Source organism: Orcinus orca, chromosome 2, assembly GCF_937001465.1.
Source record: "Orcinus orca chromosome 2, mOrcOrc1.1, whole genome shotgun sequence".
In the NCBI taxonomy this organism is placed as follows: domain Eukaryota; kingdom Metazoa; phylum Chordata; class Mammalia; order Artiodactyla; family Delphinidae; genus Orcinus; species Orcinus orca.
In genome coordinates, this window is record NC_064560.1 from 159791659 (window position 1) to 159814986 (window position 23328).

The 23328-nt window shown below is 40.6% G+C and overlaps 1 protein-coding gene across 4 annotated transcripts in view; it reads left to right on the forward strand.

Moving 5' to 3' along the window:
- The window catches only part of DAAM1 (dishevelled associated activator of morphogenesis 1), a 179479-nt gene that overhangs the window by 116937 nt on the left and 39214 nt on the right, over positions 1-23328 (forward strand). For 2 of the 4 annotated variants that reach the window (XM_033404675.2, XM_033404673.2), the window contains exons 6-17: positions 727-1060; positions 2025-2135; positions 2257-2360; positions 3769-3835; positions 4060-4177; positions 4599-4737; positions 5030-5088; positions 8360-8547; positions 9053-9352; positions 9658-9765; positions 16231-16260; positions 17720-17826. In XM_033404675.2, coding sequence (XP_033260566.1) covers positions 727-1060; positions 2025-2135; positions 2257-2360; positions 3769-3835; positions 4060-4177; positions 4599-4737; positions 5030-5088; positions 8360-8547; positions 9053-9352; positions 9658-9765; positions 16231-16260; positions 17720-17826 — 1665 coding nt within the window. The remainder of the gene's footprint in view (positions 1-726; positions 1061-2024; positions 2136-2256; positions 2361-3768; positions 3836-4059; positions 4178-4598; positions 4738-5029; positions 5089-8359; positions 8548-9052; positions 9353-9657; positions 9766-16230; positions 16261-17719; positions 17827-23328) is intronic. The other 2 variants (XM_033404674.2, XM_004279297.4) reach the window with 1 other exon arrangement.

Here is a 23328-nt window from a genome sequence, read left to right on the forward strand (position 1 = left end):
GCTAAATAAGTTTGGAAATTCCTGGAGTAGTCACATCAACAGGTTATGTTACTTTTGAACTTTTCAGAGGCTTAACCTACAGATGTGTATTGTGAATTATTCTCATTGATTGACTTTACAGTTAAATAAGTGCTATAAATATCAAAAAATTAATGTACAGTAATAAAGTATTGCTTTTATTTGTTTTATATATTGGGATTCCATATAGCATGCCATACAAAAGAAGGTTTTTGCTATAAAACTAAGGAGATAGATTATCATTTGTTTGGCAAGTAAATATCCTGGAGTTTAAGGATGGTCTTTGACTTTTCATTGGTATGGGGCATGCCTGGGTCAGTGGTCAACACTTAAACATGCATGAGGACTGGATGCTATCATAACACAGGATCAGCAGATGACTTTAACCTAAGGTGAATATTCTGAATGTCTTCTTGTTCCTGGTTTTCTGTGGTTATAAGGTCTGTTCATTGGTTATTCATATCGGTTAAGTTCTTTTTAACTCAATTGGAGATTTTTTTCACACTTCTGGTTAGACCTGACCATTGGGTCTGGGCCAAGGAGGAGGCCTCCAATTAAGAAGACTTCATGTAAGCCTTTGGGTACTTTAGGAACTACATCTTCTTACTTTCTCCTGCCCACCAGCCCCCTAAACCTTTCTGTTAAGGGCTATTAAAATATTCCAAAAAGACTTAAGTCTGATACATTTTAACCTTCTCCTCGTGACAGGTTTGTAACCCGATTCATTGACTTGGACGGCCTGTCATGTATTCTCAACTTTCTAAAGACCATGGACTACGAGACCTCAGAGTCTCGAATACATACCTCTCTCATTGGATGTATAAAGGCGCTAATGAACAACTCTCAAGGTCGGGCTCACGTCCTGGCTCATTCTGAGAGTATTAATGTAATTGCTCAGAGTCTGAGCACAGAGAACATTAAGACGAAGGTGGCTGTGCTGGAAATCTTGGGCGCTGTGTGCCTGGTTCCCGGGGGCCACAAGAAGGTTCTGCAGGCCATGCTGCACTACCAGAAGTACGCCAGCGAGAGAACCCGCTTTCAGGTAGGTGCTTCCTCGCCACTTCTTCATTCCTGCCTTAAGACCAGTGCCTTTCCTGGCCCCGAAGGGGGAATGTTAACTTGAGATTTTCCCCTGTGGTGAGCATTCACGATGGGACTTCAAGCATTTCCTTCTTCTTAGGTAGAGAGTAGAATGTTCTTTCTGTAGTTGATCAATCTGAGGTTGTGGATTTACAGTAGTCCCCCTCTTAACTGCAGTTTTGCTTTCCACAGTGCTAATTACCTGAGGTCAACTGCGGTTAAAAAATATTAAATGGAAAATTCCAGAAATAAATTCCAGAAATAAGCTTTAAATTGTGCAGCTGTTCTGAGTAACATGATGAAATCTTGTGCCATCCTGCTCAGTCCTTCCCAGGATGTGAATCATCCCTTTCTCTAGATACCCACACTGTATACAACACCCAGCCATTAATGTAGGAAAAACATAGTCTATATAGGAATATATATAGGGTTCAGTACTATCCATGGTTTCCGGCATCCACTGGGGATGTTGGAACATATCCCCTCTGAATAAGGGGAGACTACTGTACTGAACTTAAAAATGTAGCCCTGCTTCCTACACATTATATAAAACACTTTTTGATCCACTAAATGGGTGTTCCCTGAAAATTTTATGTGTTGCCAGTCTTGATGTAGTATCGATATAAACAGTGAGATTACATCACCACATGGTTTATACTCAAATATAAAAAGTAAGCAGAGTTAACGAAGCACAGTCTTTTGTACTTTGTATACATGTATATGTAAACATATATGATGTAAGAATTTTGAAAGTAGAGTTTTTAGGACTAATCTTAAGGAAAAAAAGGTAGCTTTCTGTGGATCAATGTAATGCTGACTAAACACAAGCTTTTAAAAATTAACTTCAGAGTATTAAAAAATTAATAAAATGAGTGTACGGTTAGTAACTATTCGGTCCTTTGTTTTTACATCTGTATCCTTGGTAGACATTAATTAATGACTTGGATAAAAGCACGGGGCGGTATCGAGATGAAGTGAGTCTCAAGACTGCCATCATGTCCTTCATCAATGCAGTGCTAAGCCAAGGCGCAGGAGTGGTAAGAGCCTCTGTACCACAATTTAAAACATATATTATTAAAGAATAATTTTTAAAAAAAGATTACCAACTGTGTAGTCTAAAGAGCTTAAAAATGTATTCCATCACCCTTTTACTTTCAGGAAAGTTTGGACTTTAGACTTCATCTTCGCTATGAATTTCTGATGTTGGGAATTCAACCTGTAATAGATAAATTAAGGGAACATGAAAATTCAACATTAGATAGGTAAGTCACACTATTATGAGATAGTTCATGTGTTTTCCTTGTGTATAGTGCCAGTCTGTGAACTACTTGTGACCTAAGGAACTTGTACCAAAATGTTAGACCAGGTAATGATGTTTTTATAGTAAGATTTTCTCGATGAAAGAAGCAGCACTTGTGTAGAGAACTTAGTGTAGGTTTTGGCATTAGGCTTGAATCCGTATCCCAGTCCTGCCGCTTACCTGCTGTGTGTTCTGGTCAAGTTACTCAATTTTTCTGAACCTCACTGGGTTTTTTGGGTTTTTTTTTTTTTTTTTTTTTTTTTTGCGGTATGTGGGCCTCTCACTGTTGTGGCCTCTCCTGTTGCGGAGCACAGGCTCCGGACGTGCAGGCTCAGCAGCCATGGCTCACAGGCCTAGCCGCTCCACGGCATGTGGGATCTTCCCAGACCAGGGCACGAACCCGTGTCCCCTGCATCGGCAGGCGGACTCTCAACCACTGCGCCACCAGGGAAGCCCCCTTACTGTTTTTATATGTAAAGAAATAGTGATGATGATGATAACACTATTCTGCAGAGCTATTATGAAAGCTGACTATAAAACATGTGGAATCACATGGCACCTTTGATAGACATTCTATGAATGTTAATTTCCACTTTCCTGTTCATTTGCTCTTGTCTGCAGTCATTTTACGATTTCTAACATATCCTACCACCTTTCAGATCTTTCCTTCTACCACACTTCTCCCTCATTCACACACTCCACCATGCTTTTTTCCTTGATAGTCTATGAACATGTCAAAATACACTTGCCTCAGGGCCTTTGCACCTGCTATTTCCTCAGCATTAAAAGATCTTCCCACAGATGTCCAAATCGCTTTTTCCCTTTTTCCCATGCAGAGACCTTTTCCAGCCACTGTGTTCATATTCTTCACCTCACCTCACCTCCCATCATTCTCTACCCCCTTTATGCTGTTGGATTTGTCTTCACAGAACTTATCATTCCCCAGTCAATAATAGGGGCTCAATAAGTATTTGAATGAATAAGTGAAAGGCATGAACATTTCTTTTGTAATCTTTAATTCAGTGGTCAGTCAAGTTAGTTATATGGGCTTGTTTTTCCATAAAGAGATTCCATGAGTAGAATCTGGATTTGGTTGTGTTTGGATTTGATAAACTTTCATGAATTGTCTTCTATGTGCTGCGCATTCTAGGCTTTCAGATTTGTCTCTTGTAGTGATCTCATTTCAGTCAGATGATGTCTTCTTTCCTTAGAACATAGTTAAGAGAAGGCATTCAAATTTTGTTGTCGTACTTCTTTTAGAGATATCTCTGAAATTTTAGGAAAGGCCTTAGTATTTATGTCCTGATTCCTATGTGCCTGTGTTTGTAGGATGTTCAACTTTTAATAGCTTTTCTTTAATTGTCTTTCAGGCATTTAGATTTTTTTGAAATGCTCCGAAATGAAGATGAACTAGAATTTGCCAAAAGATTTGAACTGGTACATGTGCTTACAATTATTCTAATTTGACTCAGCAGCTCACAAATGTCCCTGTTGTAATGTGTGTCATAGAGATGACATGTAACCTAAGAGCAAAGTCAGATTTCTGTTTTGCTATCTAAGTGGCAGGATTAGCTTCTATTTGCCTTGTAATTGCTTACCTTACCTTGCAGGAATTGAAGAACTTGGATGTTTGACTTAGATTTCTTTTTCATATGAAACAGGTTCACATAGACACAAAAAGTGCTACTCAGATGTTTGAGCTGACCAGGAAGAGGCTGACCCACAGTGAAGCTTACCCTCACTTCATGTCCATCCTGCACCACTGCCTCCAAATGCCTTGTGAGTGTGTTTGTGACTTAACGCATGTGTTTGTGAATGTTTGGACATCATCCAAAGGGCTCTGTCTTCTGAACAGTGTGGCTTAGGTTGGGTGCACACCAGGGATTCCAAACCTTAGTTTTGTGACAGCCCAGTGTGTCTCTGCACAGCTTAAGGGGTGTTGTGAAGTTCTCAAAATGAAACGAATTATAACTCACTTTGATTTTAAAAATAAATATATGCCTTACAACACATTTAGAAGGGGGCAGAAAGTGCCTCTCAATCACGTAAATGGTCATCGTGTGTCAGAATTCCAGAAACGTTGGGAAGGGTTGTAAACATCTGTCTGGTTTTGTGGCTCTGGCGGGTGACCACTGTTGAAAAATATTCATTCAAGTTTTGAAACCAGTTGAAGTATCTCCACTGTTCTTTTCTTTTTTAGACAAGAGAAGTGGCAACACCGTTCAGTACTGGCTACTCCTAGATAGAATTATACAGCAAATAGTTATCCAGAATGACAAAGGTCAGGACCCTGACTCCACGCCCTTGGAAAACTTTAATATTAAAAATGTCGTACGGATGTAAGTTTCTTTTTATTTTGCTACCCTTGAGATAATAGCACCAGTATAAGACATTTGTATTATCCTACTTCAAAATAGCAGCTGGGAGAACTGAAATGTTCTAGAGGTCAGATACGAGTTCCTATATGTATACATGTAATATATATATATATGTAACATCTGGGTTTAAAATGGGTTTCAGGCATGCTGAGGACTTTCTCTGCATTAAACAGTTTTTCTACCTAGAGAGCATGCATTTAGCAGTGGGCCTTTTACGCTTTTTGTAATGAATGCTCCTTTAACTATCATACAGGTTGGTTAATGAAAATGAAGTTAAGCAGTGGAAAGAACAAGCAGAAAAAATGAGAAAAGGTAAATGATGAGGTCCTGACAAGAGAAGAGGTCATGTTACTGGTTATTGGACAACTCTCCTTACTGTATATTTTAGAAATTCGCATTAATGCTTCTCATTGACTTTGGTGTATAAACAGCCTTTCCCCTCCCCCATGTTTTCAGGGCATTTTGCCTGGTTTTTCTTGAATCAGACTATCTTAGTTGTCATGTTGATTCCCAAATATTTTATCCTTTCATTATAATCATTTTTTGAAGCATTCACTGTTCAATGTTCATTAATTCAAATTTTCTAAACCACCGTTCATTTTTGGAAGCATTTTTGAAGCATTTACTGTTCAATATTCATTCATTCAAATTTTCTTAACTACCGTTCATCCCAGCCTTCCCCATAACTGCTCTTTAAAGCACACTAGATTTTAAGAACTATAATCAGGGACAGCAGGGATTACCCAGAATTTTGAAAGAGAAGCACAGGCAACTTGGTTTCAGCAGCCCATTTCTCCACGTGACCTTAATTTGGCACCAGTTATAAAAAGAGAAATCATGCAGAAAATCACTGACCATTAGAGATGTACATGTTGTGAAACATTAACAGACCAGCCATTGGTGAGTATCTCAATATGTCTTTGATATCAACTCTCAGCATCAAATGACTTGGGGGGGGGCGGTCATTCGTGCCTGTCACCATGCCAAACCACTCACAGAATAAGTATAACTCTTCCCCTTCTTCAAAATATTAGCAAATTAAAGTTGGACCCTTTGAGAAAACAGTCATACGCCCGGCCACTACTCTTTCACTGTGCTGGTTAACTGACTTCCTTTTCCCCGTCCAAGTGACTCATTCACAGCCAGTGACATACAGTAGCACTCACCATAGTATTCAGTGTGTTGACAATATGGTCCAAGAGATGCTGAAGCATTTCCTTTCCTCTCATCACGTTTTGTCCATTGAGCAGAAAAGCAGGCTCACCACTGATATCGGAAAATACCGAATATGAAGTTCTGTTATATTGTGGGTTCCTCATATGAATTCAGATAGGTCTCAAATAAGTGAGGTTGCACATACATTTTTATAAATTAATTCCAGAAACTGCTATAGAAAGAATAGAGACATTGACAACAAGTTAGGGTAAAGAGAGAATTATACCCGAGAAGATGGTCAATGAGTGGTACTTTAGGGATATACCCTAGAGCATGGAGACTCAGGTGTGCAAGTTGAAGAGAGTACTTAGGACATAAGCTTTGGAGTCATTTCAGTCCTTCATGCCGTGGGTATGTACTGAATGGCTGCATGGGGCAGGCACGGTGCTGGGCTCTGGGTCTGGGTCTCAGCTCTGCCCCTGACTGACTGTGTGGGTAGGCTAAGTCATGTCCTTTACCCCTCCAGTCTTTGCCTCTGCAAAGTGAAGATTACATCTAACTCACAGGGTTGTTGTGAAGAGTAAATGACAAATATTAGGACTTTAGCATAGTACCTGGCATTTATTAGCTGCCTAGTAAATGGTAGAAAGTTTTGTAGCATGTAGGCAGTTGAGGGGTACAAGAGGAAATGGCCGAGATCAGCTGGAGGAATAGGATGGTTTAAAGTGAGGTCATGCATAGAGTGCAAAAAAGGAGATATTGTCGGTAAAATTCATTCTTCTCTGGAAGTGTCAAGTAGCAAAGTTCTATTAAATAGGGTACCTGTTGATGAATTTCTCAGAGGGTGGAGGCTGTGAGGAGACAGGAAGTACTATGGACCTGAAAGGTGGAGAATATCTGGGGAGAATTCTCTGTAGTGCCGGATACCCAGTAAGTACTGAATAAAAGCTTAGCAAATGGAGACTATTTGTGGAGATAATCCTTTAGGCTGGAGCTTCCCATACCGGGCACTTTATCAGAATCCTCTAAGGAGCATTTGAAAACCACAGGTTCCTAAGCCCTGCCCCGATCTATAGAACAGACTCCCTGGAATGTGGTCTGTGAATCCTGAAATGTCAAAATCTCTCAGGTGGTTCTGAGGCTTGGCCAGATTTGTCAAAGGCTAATGACCGATAATAGGAAGTCAGGTCTTACATTGTCAAAGAGGAATGAAACAGAGATAGAAGAAGGAAAGTGAAATGCAGTGGGGTAGTTTTTAGATGTCGCTGAAGAAGTCAGGGAAGCATCCACAGAGTGGTAGAAGCGGGTTGACGGTTATCTTAACTCCAAGGCTGGTAAACTCCAAGGATTTTAGTGACTTGAACCTTCTCTGCAAACTCTGATTTTAGAGAACTAAGAAGAGAGAAAGTAAAAGACAGAGAAAGCAAGAATTTAAATGTTATCAAATTCAGGAATAGAGACCAGCTCTGTATAGCTCTGCCCCAGTAGGTTCTATCTCTAGTGGGTTTATTGGTATAAAAAGACTAGGGATTGGGGCCAAGTATTTGAAATGAAAATCTGCAGGCTAAACTTCATTAGTCCTCTTTTCCAAAGAGTATTACTCCTGTAAGTGCTAGAGTCAGGAGGTGTGTTGGCAACATAAGTAAGCGTTATGCTAAATGGGATGCCTTGTTCCGTTATCGCGGGATTGGGGGAGTGAGTGCAACTACAGCTGAGAGCTAATATTTTTCTCCGCGTATTATCGTGATTCTCATGCTCAGCAGGTACTACTTAACTTAAAACCCTTAAGGTGTTTAATGATGAGATAATAACATTTGCTTTCGCAAGTTTTAATAATTGTTTGCCAGCGCATAAAACACTTCAAATCCAAGGGGCCCTCTGAGGGCAGTGGGAGCAATGACTCCATACTGAGACAAACCCTGGGTCCGGCAGCAGCACTTCCTCCCAGGGCAGGATCCTCCCTTTCAGGTCCCTCTGCTAGTGGGACCTGAGCCAGCAAACCCAGCTAATGAACACTGGACTTGTCTAGTTCTCATTTCTAACTTGTGAAAAGAGGCCCTGTTAATAGTCATTTTCCCTAGTGTGACTAAAGGGCCATTTCTAGGACAGGATTCTAAATTAAATACCAAGCAGGCGCCATTCACCTCCACAAATAGTTGCTCACGCCTGTGTTCCATCTTTGGAACTGTGACCGGAGGGCCTCTTCAGCCTTTTACAGAATGTAGTTGATAAAGTTGTTCATCTGAAGCCCCCTGCAAGCACGAGCACCATTGAGCCCATGAGTTGCTCCCTTTGATGGAGAAGAGGAATGATTTTATAAATCATAATAAAGAGCCTCACAATCACCCTCAATCGATCTGCTGTTTAGAGAAAATGCTTCAGCTTTGAAGAGTTCACCGTTTTCATGTCCAGTTGTTTTCATGTGTAGAGCACAATGAGTTACAACAGAAACTGGAAAAGAAAGAGCGAGAATGCGATGCCAAGACCCAGGAGAAGGAAGAGATGATGCAGACCTTGAATAAAATGAAAGAGAAACTTGAAAAGGAGACCACTGAGCACAAGCAAGTGAAGCAGCAGGTGGCGGACCTCACGGCCCAGCTCCACGAGCTCAGCAGGGTGAGCTCACGGGCCCCAGGCTGGGTCTCCCATGGCTGGCAGCTGCTGAGGCCTCCTTATCCCAGAGCCCCCCTCCTTAAATAGACAGCTCTGCTGGGGGCAATAGAGCCTGAACCGTCTCCTGACCCATCACGGTGGTGGTGCAACCTGTTCCCTCTGCTTACCGTGCACGTTAGCAGAGGTGGTTGGAGGTGTGCATTTGTTCTCCAATACAGATACTCTCACAAGAGCAAGGAAATCACATTAGCTTCTTAACATGAAAACTGATTTCATGAAAACCAAACTGGAGGATGGTACCAGAAGTGAGAGACACGTGAACCCTTTGCAAACGAGCCCTAGAGTGTCACACACGAGGCCACTCAACTTACTGCGCCTTTAAGCCCACATTCTCAGATGTGTGAATTTCTCCATAATACACATGTTAGGCAAAGTTTCAGACCCTAAATATCATCCAGTGAATTTACTTCTTCTGTTCATCTCCTCTTTTCCTATTTTTATTTTTCAGAGGGCCGTCTGCGCTTCACTCCCCGGTGGAGCATCGCCTGGAGCCCCCGGGGGGCCCTTTCCTTCCTCTGTGCCCGGACCCCTCCTCCCTCCCCCACCACCCCCGCCTCTGCCTGGTGGAGCGCTTCCTCCTCCACCCCCTCCCCTCCCCCCAGGGGGCCCTCCCCCTCCCCCAGGGCCTCCTCCCTTGGGAGGAGTCATGCCACCTCCCGGTGCCCCCCTGGGTCTGGCACTCAAGAAGAAGAACATTCCTCAGCCCACAAACGCCCTGAAATCCTTCAACTGGTCTAAGCTGCCTGAGGTGAGCCATTTGTTCCAACTTTCCCTCTAACAGATAGCACTAGCAGTGCACTGTGTTGTCTCTGATCGGGCCACCCTGGCTGTCCAGTGATTTCATTTCCTAGTGTGGATTCAGGATTCTCACTAGCTCAGATATTCAAGTGATAAAGCTTCTGAAACAAGGGACCCGATTTTTGAAGCCAGCTCATTCTGAGCATCCGGTAGAGTGAAAAATTGGGGATAGCAGCACTTTGTAAAAAAAATAACTACATCTATTCTTTTTGTGTCTAACTATAAACCCCAGCGCTTCTTAACTTATGTTTGCAGAACAAACTGGAAGGAACAGTGTGGACCGAAATTGATGATACAAAAGTCTTCAAAGTTCTAGATCTTGAAGACCTAGAAAGAACTTTCTCTGCTTACCAAAGACAGCAGGTAAGAGCATGTGCCCTCCAGATGCTAAAATAATTAAGGAGTCATGTTCTTGTGCATGATCCCTGGGCCATCTGCCATAACCATGATATGTTAGGCATCTTAATTCTAGGCTGTTTGGTCTAGCCTATTATGTTCCTGCAAACAGCATGGTGTGTGGGTCTGCATGTGTGTTTAGGTTCCTGTCAGTTTATGTGTGTGTGTGTGTGTGCGCACGCATGTGTGTGTACATGTTGAAGGTATACAAGCTCCTTGTTAGGGAGCTTCATGCTCTGGTGTCTTTCCACAACACTGTCTCCGTTGGTGGAAGGAGCTCTGTATCTTATTGTCACTTGTGCTTAGTCAAAGGGGCCACCAGGGGAAAATAGTAGGAGAGTTACCTAACTTGTAGTGTCACCCCACAGTGTTTGTTTCTGAAGCTATTTTAGTTATAATATTTATATCTCAAATGGTTATTATCAGAAGTGGACTGCTTATTTGAAATAAATGGAACCTTTTGAAGTATGGGGGTTGGTAAATGACTATAAGTTGGCAGCTAGGTAGAACCTAGAAAGAAGTTTTTGCTCTGTCCTGAACACGATCGACTCAGAAGTGGGGCTGTGAAGGCTGAGCAAGTGTGGGGATGACAGTGGAACAAATAGGACCCAAGGAGCTTCTGAAAAGTGAGCAACATGATAGTATGAGAACATGCAGTTTGATTTGGTGCTTACTAACCTGGCCAAGTAGTCAACGTCACTTAGTGAGCTTGGTCACATCTGTGCGGTACCTCTCACCCCTCGAGAGGGCATCTTAGTAGAGTTCACAGCAAAGTGGCTTGGTACAGAGAGTCTCAGAAGTACAAGCAAGAGGTGGATTGAGGTCTTCAACAGTCAATTGGAAGTCTGGGAGGGAAAAAGTGAGTCTCAGAGTGTAAGGAGAAAAGTTCAAAGGGTGACTGAGGGAGAGAAATGATGAGAGCAGAGGGTGTCTTAAGGAACAGGAACAGGCAGATGCCAGGCATCTGCGTAGGGGCTTTCCTTGGGTTTTGCTGGGAGGCCCTTAACTCCCGTGTGAATCATTCCCAGGGTGGAGCATCCTCAGACAAGCAGCAGACTTCCTAGTCTGCTTAGGCTTGGCTTGGTTCCCAAGAAAGAGTGTCTCAGAACAGAACTGCCAAGCACCAAGGGAGAAGATGGACCGAGGCTGGGGAGAAAAAACAGCTGAGGGTTTTCTTTTTCAAAATGGCCTTTGATGCAACTAAAATTGAAAAGAAAAAGTAGTACATCTTTTAGCCAGAATATTTTCCCTTAAGTGAGAGAATATTTCTCTGCAGTGCCCTTAATGCTATTTTAATAAAGTACAAAAATGCAGGTGGTTGCCTGCCATGGCAGAATGACTGTAAGATAGGAGCACTCAGCTGGGACCCCTCCCAAAAGTATGACAGCAAACTTGTACAATATCATAAATGCCAAATAAAGGAAAATGAAGAAAAAGAAGATAGGACGTTGTCCAGTTGAAAGCAAGATACCTTATCTTTCAGGGGACAAACAAAAGATGTGTTGAGAGCTCTTGTATGGCAGGTACTTGGACCAGATTCATTCCTGAATGGCCACAACAGGCCTCCTCTCTCTCCCGTCCCACGATAGTTTCCTCTGGGCCTTAACATGAAGTAGGACATTAGGACATAGCCAGTTTCCTGGTAGATTCAAATAATCTTCTGACCTAATTACACGTCCTGCTGATTTCCTACTTCAGTTTCAGTCACTAATACTGGTCCATTCTAGTTGCCTAAGATGAAGGTTTGGGAACTTAGAGAAGTAAATAAAAGGAAGAGAAAAACAGCAGTTATTCCAAATGATGCTATTCAAGTCTGAGCTCGTGGGTTGCATTTATTATGAAGGCAGATGGTTGAAAGACCCAAGTTTACAAGACTCATAATTAACTGGCTTTCAGCAGAAGGTGCAGAAGGATGCTGCCAAAATGCTCTGGGACAAATATGTGGACAGTTCTCAAGAGCTCCAGGAGACAGGGTTGCAGAAAGCCTAGCAATTGGGTAATTGTCTCCTAGCAACCACTTGCTGTTTAAATAATCAGTAGTCATGCCAGTCAGGATAAACCAGAACATTTCGGTTGCACTTAACACTAAGTAGTAGACTGGTTAAGTAGAATCATTTGTGACATTTGCAGTAGTACTTCCCGGAGAAAAATTTCAGCACACCCACTCAGCTTGACTCAAGTAGGTCTCCCCTCTTGGTGTAAGAACATGAGCTGAGAATTTTTAAACCATAAAGCTGTTTCCCAAATGAAGGTAATTTGAGCCATTCCATTGAATTTATTGAATGTTGAGAGACAGAAAATCGAAAGATGAAGACAGACTAGTAGGAATACATAGGATAGACTAAAGGAAACGGGGTGCCTGTCATTGTGTCCCCATGTCTCATAACTAATGGCAACGTCAAGACCTATGCATTTTCATTTTAGTCTTGGCAATGCTCTATATAATTATTGTTACACTTGAATTGCTCTCTTTTCTACTCCCAAATGAATACCGGGAACCCTTTTTTTCAATGATTTCTCCTGTTTCTTCCCTCCAGAGTTATAAAACCCTGGTCAAACTCTCTGGATTTCAGCCAGTTGTGTGGCCAAGTAAATTTCTCAGAGAGACAAAGAACCCATGAATACCATTGTCTGTGTGCATGCAACAGGAACACTACACAGAGTAAGATTTTGAAAAAAATTTCAAGCTTCAGATTAGTATAATTTAGGTGAACACTGATTAATGACATGTAGGAGAGATTTGATATAAGTAAATGTACACACACACACACACAAGATGTGCCCTGTTGATATGAGAAATATTGAATCATTAAAAACAACAGATATTTTTATTGTCTGCTTTGCATATAAAGTATGTCAAAGGACACAAATGTGTTCAACTATTGCACACGTCTATAATGCAGCTTATAATATAAAAGCGAGATGAGGAAAATCTGTAAATAACCAGAATATAGACTAAAAGATGATAATCAATATTAAGTATCCATTACATTTTTGGTGCTGGATATAATATATACAGCCCCAATCTCATCAACCCTGATTTTTAGTTCTCAAGGAACTGATACTTATTTGTTCATTTAATCTTCACACCAACTCTTTGAGGTGAGTATTATTCCTATGTCACAGATAATAAAAATATGGCTCAGTATGTATTCAGTGTCCAGACAGGTGTACAAGTGGCATAATTCTCAGTTTCACTTTGTTCTTATTGATGGCTTTATTGATTATGAAGGTTAGACTTTGTAAAGGATTTTCTTTAACTCCAGTTTTAAGAACAAGATCATTTCTATTCAGGATTCTTTTTTTTTCCAGTGTGGATATCAAAGGTGTGAGCCGATTATGTAAGCTTATGTGCCACATGAAATGGAATTTAATAGCATACAGTTATTCCCCTGCTCACATTACAAAAGTTCATTTGAAAGTCAATGTCTTGAATCTCAGAACCTCTTTTCCTCATTGAAACTGTACTATACATGATCTCTAGGCCAGCCACAAGAGACTTATTTTAATACATAATGTAGCACATTGCATAGTAGTACTATCTCAGTTACAATTAAACAACATTCATATTTGTTTTGTGGGAAATTTTCATCTCAAGATGTTATAAATTCATTCCCCCTATACATGCAATTTGGACAGAGAGAAAATGAGCTAAAGGTACTACATTGACCTAAAGGCACACATATCTCTGGAGCAACAAATGAACAGCTGGTTATCTCCATTCCTCTTCCCCACTCTTTGCCTGGGGACACCCCTTCTTTCTAGGTCCTATTATCAGAACGTGATATAACATTTCAAAGCCTCTCTGCTTTGAATAGTTACAAAGGATAACTATCCTGGGCTCCAGAATCCAACCCTCCACTAACATGTCATATACAAGTCATTCTTGGGGTCCCATTTGGTATAGTCAGTGGTATCTTCTGAATTTTTATGAATGGCCAAAGAAATTTCTTTTTTTATTTTCTTTATGTTTTTTGTTATTCTGTATATATAGTTTTTACATTGAAAAATTATGTGATTTAGGACATTGATTTCAACAAGCTTTGTCCTTAGTCATGGCATATGAAGACAAGAGATAAAAATTGTAAATAGTGGTTTTTCTTAGTACCAAAGTATAAGGTACAGGTTCTATATAGCTGGACAACATGGTAATAGTTACTCAAATACAGGGTTTTATATAAATATTAGTGTGTGCATTTCTCTGGAGAGGGATCTCCAGCTTTTATCAGATTTACAATGGGATCTCAACCTCAAAAAGATTAAGAACCATCCATATAAAGGTTGTCATTGTCTATGAAATGTCGAGTCGTTATTTCATGGTGAAACCCTATTTATAGGAACTTATCAGCACTGGCTCCTGAAAATGCAAGCCCCAACTTCCTACTTATTTTCCAAACCCTAAGCCCTACACCAAAAATCAACTGGAAAAATCAGACATCCTGTTAGGTGGAGCCAAATGTAGGCAATTCTATCATGTTTGGCCCAAGCCAATTAGTGAATAATTTAAAGTTTCAAAAAGAATGTTAACTTATTTGAAATAGTCCTGGGAGCATCAGTATTTTTAACATTCCCCATCTAATAAGCTTTGTGATTTTATTTTAAATGTGATGATTAAAGGACTCTTAAAATAGGGGATTCTCAAGATCTCCAATTAACCTAACTCTCATATGGCATTCTTCATCCTCACCTCTCAAAAGATAAGATACATTACTTAGCTATTAACTGTTACACTTAGTGCTGCTGCTGGTTACAAGTGGGAGATCTTGACCAGCTGTGCTTCAACTCAACTGAAAAGTAGGGCAATAGGCAAAAAAATGGACTTGATCATTGGCTTGAAAGATAGAATAATTGTAGTGTGTGATAGCTTCCAAGTATGGAGCTCATAAATATGTGACAGGTACTGTACAAAATGCTTTACATGCATATCACATTTAATACAGTAAATATCCAGTTGTTTACTTCATTTTACAGATAGTGAAACTGAGCCCCAAGTCACATCCTTAGTAAATGCTTGTGGCCTGGTTCCATAGGCCACTACAGTAGAGATTAATTTCCAGACAGTGGGAACTTAGGGAGAATGAGTTGCCAGACACCTTCATACAAGTTTCTTCCTTGAAGGCCAGACAGGGAGAGCAGGGTCTAAATTCAACTTGCAACTTGTCTCTTTAAGAGAGAAAAGTAGGATAAGATGACCTCATGGAGTTCACTTCACCAGTTTTTTCTGCCCTTGAAAGGAGAAACTGCTGTTACAGGGAAAGAGTGCTAAGGATTTTCAGTGTAAAAAACTTGACAGTTACAACAGGGACAAAAGAAAACTGTGACATCAGAGGAAAGAAAAGTTTCATGTGGTTATCACTTTATTTTTTAAACGCCATTCCAGAAAAGTAATCCCCCCTTGTATGGGTGGAGCAAGGGGAGGATACATTTTGTTTCCCATTTGAAGAATGATGTGAAACAGCTCATCTGTGTAAAATTGGCCTTGGCAGTGCTGCCGGGACCAGTGAGGCCTTAAGGAATCTGCTAAGTAAACGCTGATTGTGTAAGTAGTTGGCCCAAAAACTGGGGTGTGTTTTGCACACCGAAGCTTTATTCATGCCATCACGGCAAAAATATGCAAAGAAAGCTGTGACTTCTCATAACGTGTCAATTACTGCTTCCTCTTTCCCTTCTTCACTCCAGGTCTTTTCTATGAACTATTTTCAACAGAGGCTGTTGACCTTATACGCATGAACAGCCCCAAGGCAGTGTGGACAGGACCACCAATGGCTGCACAGCACATGAATCACTTATTGTCTCTTAATTGCAAGTTCTGTCTTTTTCTGCATACCTACCCAGAGCGCCCACAGACATTTGTTTGGACTCTTGGGGAGTACTGAGTGTTGGTTTTACTGACCTATATTGTTGAACTTGTCTTTTTTCTTTTCTTAATCCTTCCTAGTGACACAAGAAGATAGGAGATTATTCCATCCCCTCAAAAAAGCATATTTTGCTGGTAGCACATGACAATGGGAGTAGTTCCCTCAGGTTGATAGAGTTGATTGATATTTTCTGCTTCAAGGGAAAACCGTGAAATCTGCTTCATGTTGAATACATGGAGCCCAGTGGTCCTTTCGAAGAGGATTTGTTCCTTCACCACTTTGAGTCTTTTGGGGGTGTTTTAAAGCCCTTTCGTTTCTGAATTTGATTTGCCACCATTGAAAATTGTGTACAGCACATGCCATCTTCTCTCTCTACCCTGAACGCTTAGTACCCTGCTCTTCAATGTATCTTCAGCCAGACTCTCATCTTCATCAACTCTCATTGCTGCTCCTGGGAGCATAAAATCATCTCTTACCCTGTCACTGATTTCCTTGACCTTCCCCCATTGGTTGCTGTGATTTCTGAACTGCATGTATCTGATTTGCCTTTTCCATGCCTCTGCCATGGCTGTAGGATTTCTTTGTGAACAGTAACTCCAAGCAGGTAAGTGAGCTAAAACCCACACTTTGCTTAATGTAACTCCTTGGCTTACTATAAGCTCAAAATGTCTTGGTTTTCCTAGGGTTTTTTTTTTTTTCTGAGAGTGTAATACAATGCCTACTTAATTTCACATTGGGTTTCAACTCTTAACTGAATATTGAGAGGTATGCCTGAAATCTCAGCACAATACGAAACAGTTAAAGTTTGGTCACATGGTGCCTCTTATTATAAACTCCATGTTGTCTTTGTTTCCTAAACTGTTATCCAGTTCTAGAACTCTTTGGTTTCCTTACTTTTTTTTTTTTTGGCCAGAGTTCCCTATTTTTTAATCTTTTTTATTTTTTAAATTGGGGTATAGTTGCTTTACAATGTTGTGTTAGTTTCTGCTGTATAACGAAGTGAATTAGCTATACATATACATATATCCCCATATCCCCCCTTCTTGGACCTGCCTTCCACCACCACCCCCCACCCCCGCGACCCCATCCTGCCCATCTAGGTCACCACAGGGCACCGAGCTGAGCTCCCTGCGCTATACAGAATGTTCTCACTAGCTATTTGTTTTATACATGGCAGTGCACATATGTCAATCCCAATCTTGCACGTCCATTCTCTATGTCTGCTTTCACTTCTTTCATTTTTTAATGGCATGATCTGTGTTTTAAATTGATCCTGACCTTTAACAAAATCAAACTTGCTATTTATCAAGTCAATCTATGTTTTCACCTTGATGCCCAGTTTACTCAAACAGTATTTTATGTATAATTGTTTTATGCCTCTTCCACCATAAATTATGACTGGCCCTCATTGCTTACAGCTCTCTGTACAGCAGTAGAGTGTGTAAGTAGTGTTTGATTGTTAATCGAGGTAAATCGAACCAGTGCCTTGAACTGCGCCCTCCCTGTTGTCCATCAGGCTCCAGGGTAATGAAAGGTACCATCTGGGCTTCGGAGCTTCCTGTTGCACATGAAGACGTCTGGGAGGTTTTATTGTTCAGCTTTCTGAGTGTTCAGGATGCAAATGGTTCTGGGGTGAACGGGCCCTGTAAGTGGCTGGACCAGCAGTGGCACGTTTCAGCTGAGCTTGATTCATAGTGACAGTCCTTCTGTCTGCTCTCCATCGGGATTTGGGGGACAAAAGGAGGGTACCGTTCATTAATAATTTATGCATCTTCAACTTAGAAGCACTTTGTTCTTCCAAATAATGCTTTTTCAAATGTGGGTGGTCAACTTTTCTTATTTTCCTTTGTCAACTACATTTTAGCCTTTGTTTCAATTCCACCACCTGCATACATTCCCCTGCTTACCTTCTCGGCTTTGTGTGTGTGTGTGTGTGTGTGTGTGTGTGTGTGTGTGTGTGTGTGTGTGTGTGTGTGTGTACAGCAAATATAAAGGAAAACTGTGTATCTGAAGTCGGAATGTCCCTGTTTGACTTTGATGGATTTCTTTCATGCTCCTTATAGAAAGAAGCAGATGCCATTGATGACACACTGGGCTCCAAACTTAAAGTCAGAGAGCTTTCGGTGATTGATGGTCGGAGAGCTCAGAATTGCAACATCCTTCTATCGAGGTATTGTTGATGTTGTCTAAACATTTCTGGTAGGACCAACTTTCTTTTTTTTTTTTTAATTTAATTTAATTTTTTTATACAGCAGGTTCTTATTAGTTATCTGTTTTAAACATATTAGTGTATATATGTCAATCCCAATCTCCCAATTCATCTTACCACGCCCCGCCCCTGCTTTCCCCCCTTGGTGGTGTTCTCTACATCTGTGTCTCTATTTCTGCCTTGCAAACAAGTTCATCTGTACCATTTTTCTAGATTCCACATATATGCGTTAATATATGATATTTGTTTTTCTCTTTCTGACTTACTTCACTCTGTATGAGTGAAGTTTCTAGGTCCATCTGCGTCTCTACAAATGACCCAATTTCATTCCTTTTTATGGCTGAGTAATATTCCATTGTATATATGTACCACATCTTCTTTATCCATTCATCTGTTGATGGGTATTGAGGTTGCTTCCATGACCTGGCTATTGTAAATAGTGCTGCAATGAACATTGGAATGCATGTGTCTTTTTGTGTGTTTTTTTTTTTTTATAAATTTTATTTATTTATATTTTTTATTTTTGGCTGTGTTGGGTCTTCACTGCTACACGTGGGCTTTCTCTAGTTGTGGCGAGCGGGGGCTACTCTTCGTTGTGGTGCATGGGCTTCTCATTGCAGTGGCTTTTCTTGTTGCAGAGCACAGGCTCTAGGCACATGGGCTTCAGTAGTTGTGGCTCATGGGCTCTAGAGTGCAGGCTCAGTAGTTGTGGTGCATGGCTTAGTTGCTCTGTGGCACGTGGGATCTTCCCAGACTGGGGCGTGAACCTGTGTCCCCTGTATTGGCAGGTGGATTCTTAACCACTGTACCACTAGGGAAGTACTGTGTGTGTCTTTTTGAATTATGGTTTTCTCTGGGTATATGCCCAGTAGTGGGATTGCTGGATCATATGGTAATTCTATTTTTAGTTTTTTAAGGAACCTCCATACTGTTCTCCATAGTGGCTGTATCAATTTACATTCCCACCAGCAGTGCAAGAGGGTTCCCTTTTCTCCACCCCATCTCCAGCATTTGTTGTTTGTAGATTTTCTGATGATGCCCATTCTAACCAGTGTGAGGTGATACCTCATTGTAGTTTTAATTTGCATTTCTCTAATAATTAGTGATGTTGAGCAGCTTTTCATGTGCTTCTTGGCCATCTGTATGTCTTCTTTGGAGAAATGTCTATTTAGGTCTTCTGCCCATTTGTGTTTTTTTGGGTTTTTTTTGTTTTTTTGCGGTACACGGGCCTCTCACTGTTGGCGGCCTCTCCCGTTGCGGAGCACAGGCTCCGGACGCGCAGGCTCAGTGGCCATGGGTCACGGGCCCAGCCGCTCCGCGGCATGTGGGATCCTCCCGGACCAGGTCACGAACGCTTGTCCCCTGCATCGGCAGGCGGACTCTCAACCACTGCACCACCAGGGAAGCCCTTCTGCCCATATTCTGGTTGGGTTGTTTGTTTTTTTAATATTGAGCTGCATGAGCTGTTTATATATTTTGGAGATGAATCCTTTGTCCATTGATTCATTTGCAAATATTTTCTCCCATTCTGAGGGTTGTCCTTTCATCTTGTTTATAGTTTCCTTCGCTGTGCAAAAGTTTTTAAGTTTCATTAGGTCCCACTTGTTTATTTTTGTTTTTATTTCCATTACTCTAGGAGGTGGGTCAAAAAAGATCTTGCTGTGATTTATGTCAAAGCATGTTCTTCATGTTTTCCTCTAAGAGTTTTATAGTATCTGGTCTTACACTTAGGTCTTTAATCCATTTTGAGTTTATTTTTGTGTATGGTGCTAGGGAGTGTTCTAATTTCATTCTTTTACATGTAGCTATCCAGTTTTCCCAGCACTCTTATTGAAGAGGCAGTGTTTTCTCCATTGCATATCCTTGCCTCCTTTGTCATAGATTAGTTGACCATAGGTGTGTGGGTTTATCTCTGTACTTTCTATCCTGTTCCATTGATCTATATTTCTGTTTTTGTGCCAGTACCATATTGTCTTGTTTACTGTAGCTTTGTAGTATAGTCTGAAGTCAGGGAGCCTGATTTCCTCCAACTCCATTTTTTTCCCCTCAAGATTGCTTTAGCTATTTGGGGTCTTTTGTGTCTCCTTACAAATTTTAAGATTTTTTTGTTCTAGTTCTGTGAAAAATGCCATTGGTAATTTGATAGGGATTGCATTGAATCTGTAGATTGCTTTGGGTAGTATAGCCATTTTCACAATATTGATTCTTCTAATCCAAGAACATGGTATATCTCTCCATCTGTTTGTGTCATCTTTCATTTCTTTCATCAGTTGCCTTATAGTTTTCTGAGTACAAGTCTTTTGTCTCCTTAGGTAGGTTTATTCCTAGGTATTTTATTCTTTTTGTTGCAATGGTGAATGGGATTGTTTCCTTAATTTCTCTTTCTGATCTTTCATTGTTAGTGTATAGGAATGCAAGAGATGTCTGTGCGTTAATTTTGTATCCTGCAACTTTACCAAATTCATTGATTAGCTCTAGTAGTTTTCCAGTGGCATCTTTAGGATTATCTATGTACAGTAATCTGCAAACAGTGACAGTTTTACTTCTTTTTTTCCAATTTGTATTCCTTTTATTTCTTTTTCTCTGATTGCTGTGGCTAGGACTTCCAAAACTATGTTGAATAATAGTGGCGAGAGTGGACATCCTTGTCTTGTTCCTGATCTTAGAGGAAATGCTTTCAGTTTTTCACCATTGAGAATGATGTTTGCTGTGAGGTTTGTTGTATATGGCCTTTATTATGTTGAGGTAGGTTCCCTCTATGCTCACTTTCTGGAGGTTTTTATCATAAATGGGTGTTGAATTTTGGCAAAAGCTTTTTCTGCATCTATTGAAATGATCATATGGTTTTTATCCTTCAATTTGTTATTATCATGTATCACATTGATTGATTTGCCTATATTGAAGAATCCTTGCATCCCTGGGTTAAATTCCACTTGATCATGGTGTATGATCCTTTTAATGTGTTGTTGGATTCTGTTTGCGAGTATTTTGTTGAGGATTTTTGCATCTATGTTCATCAGGGATATTGTCCTGTAGTTTTCCTTCTTTGTGACATCTTTGTCTGGTTTTGGTATCAGGGTAATGGTGGCCTTGTAGAATGAGTTTGGGTGTGTTCCTTCCTCTGATATTTTTTGGAAGAGTTTGAGAAGGATGGGTGTTAGCTTTTCTCTAAATGTTTGATAAAATTCACCTGTGAAGCCATCTGCTCCTGAACTTTTGTTTGTTGGAAGATTTTTTTTATATATATATTTCTTTTTTTTTTTTGTGGTACGCGGGCCTCTCACTGCTGCGGCCCCTCCCGCTGTGGAGCACAGGCTCCAGACGCACAGGCCCAGTGGCCATGGCACACGGGCCCAGCTGCTCCACGGCATGCGGGATCCTCCCGGACCGGGACACGAACCCGCGTCCCCCGCATCGCCAGGCAGACTTCCAACCACTGCACCACCAGGGAAGCCCCTGTTGGAAGATTTTTAATCACAGTTTCAATCTTATTACTTGTGATTCGTCTGTTCATGTGTTCTATTTCTTCCTGGTTCAGTCTTGGAAGGTTATTACCTTTCTAAGAATTTGTCCATTTCTTCCAGGTTGTCCATTTTATTGGCATAGAGTTGCTTGTCGTAGTCTCTTACGATGCTTTGTATTTCTGCAGTGTCCGTTATAACTTCTCCTTTTTCAGTTCTAATTTTATTGATTTGAGTCCTCTCCCTCTTTTTCTTGATGAGTCTGGCTAAAGGTTTTTCAATTTTGCTTATCTTCTCAAAGAACCAGCTTTTAGTTTTATTGGTCTTTGCTGTTGTTTTCTTTGTTTCTATTTCATTTATTTCTGCTCTGATCTTTATGATTTCTTTCCTTCTACCTACTTTGCATTTTGTTTGTTTTTCTTTCTCTGGTTCCTTTAGGTGTAAAGTTAGAATGTTATTTGAGATTTTTCTTGTTTCTTGAGGTGGGATTGTATTGATACAAACTTCCCTCTTACAACTGCTTTTGCTACATCCCATAGGTTTTGAGTCATCATGTTTTCATTGTCATTTTTCTCTAGGTATTTTTTGATTTCCTCTTTGATTTCTTCAGTGATCTCTTTGTTATTTAGTAATATATTGTTTAACCTCCACGTGTTTTTGTTTTTTACGTTTTCTTCTCTGTAATTGATTTCTGATCTCATAGCATTGTGATCGGAAAAGATGCTTGATATGATTTCAATTTTCTTAAATTTACCATTTGTGACCCTAGATACGATCTATCCTGGAGAATGTTCCATGTGCACTTGAGAAGAAAGTGTAATCTGCTTTTTTCAGATGGAATGTCCTATAAATATCAATTAAATCTATCTAGTCTATTGTGTCATTTAAAGCTTCTGTTTCCTTATTAATTTTCTGTCTGGATGATCTGTCCATTGGTGTAAGTGAGGTGTTAAAGTCCCCCACTATTATTGTGTTACTGTCGATTTACTCTTTTATAGCTGTTAGCATTTGCCTTATGTATTGAGGTGTTCCTGTGTTGGGTGCATATATATTTATAATTGTTATATCTTCTTCTTGGATTGATCCCTTGAACATTATGTAGTGTCCTTCCTTGTCTCTTATAACATTCTTTATTTTAAAGTCTATTTTGTCTGATATGAGTATTGCTACTCCAGCTTTCTATTGATTTCCATTTGCATGGAATATCTTTTTCCATCCCCTCACTTTCAGTCTGTATGTGTCCCTAGGTCTGAAGTGGGTCTCTTGTAGACAGCATGTATATGGGTCTTGTTTTTATTCCCGTTCAGCGAGCCTGTGTCTTTTGGTTGGAGCATTTAATCCATTCACATTTAAGGTAATTATTGATATGTATGTTCCTATTACTATTTTCTTAAAAAAAAAACTTTTATTTTTATTTTATTTATTTTTGGCTGTGTTGGGTCTTTGTTGCTGCACGTGGGCTTTCTCTAATTGCACCGAGTGGGGCCACTCTTTGTTGCTGTGCCCGGGCTTCTCACTGCAGTGGCCTCTCTTGCTGCAGAGCACGGGCTCTAGATGCATGGGCTTCAGTGGTTGTGGTGTGCAGGCTCAGTAGTTGCTCCGCAGCATGTGGGATCCTTGCGGACCAGGGATCAAACCCGTGTCCCCTGCGTTGGCAGGCAGATTCCTATCCACTGCGCCACCAGGAAAGCCCCCATTACCATTTTCTTAATTGTTTTGGGTTTGTTTTTGTAGGTCCTTTTCTTCTCTTGTGTTTCCTGCCTAAAGAAGTTCCTTTACCATTTGTTGTAGAGTTGTTTTGGTGGTGCTGAATTCTCTTAGCTTTTGCTTGTCTGTAAAGCTTTTGATTTCTCTGTCAAATCTGAATGAGATCCTTCCCAGGTAGAGTAATCTTGGTTGTAGGTTCTTCCCTTTCATCACTTTAAATATATCATGCTACTCCCTTCTAGCTTGTAGAGTTTCTGCTGAGAAATAAGCTGTTAACATTATAGGAGTTCCCTTG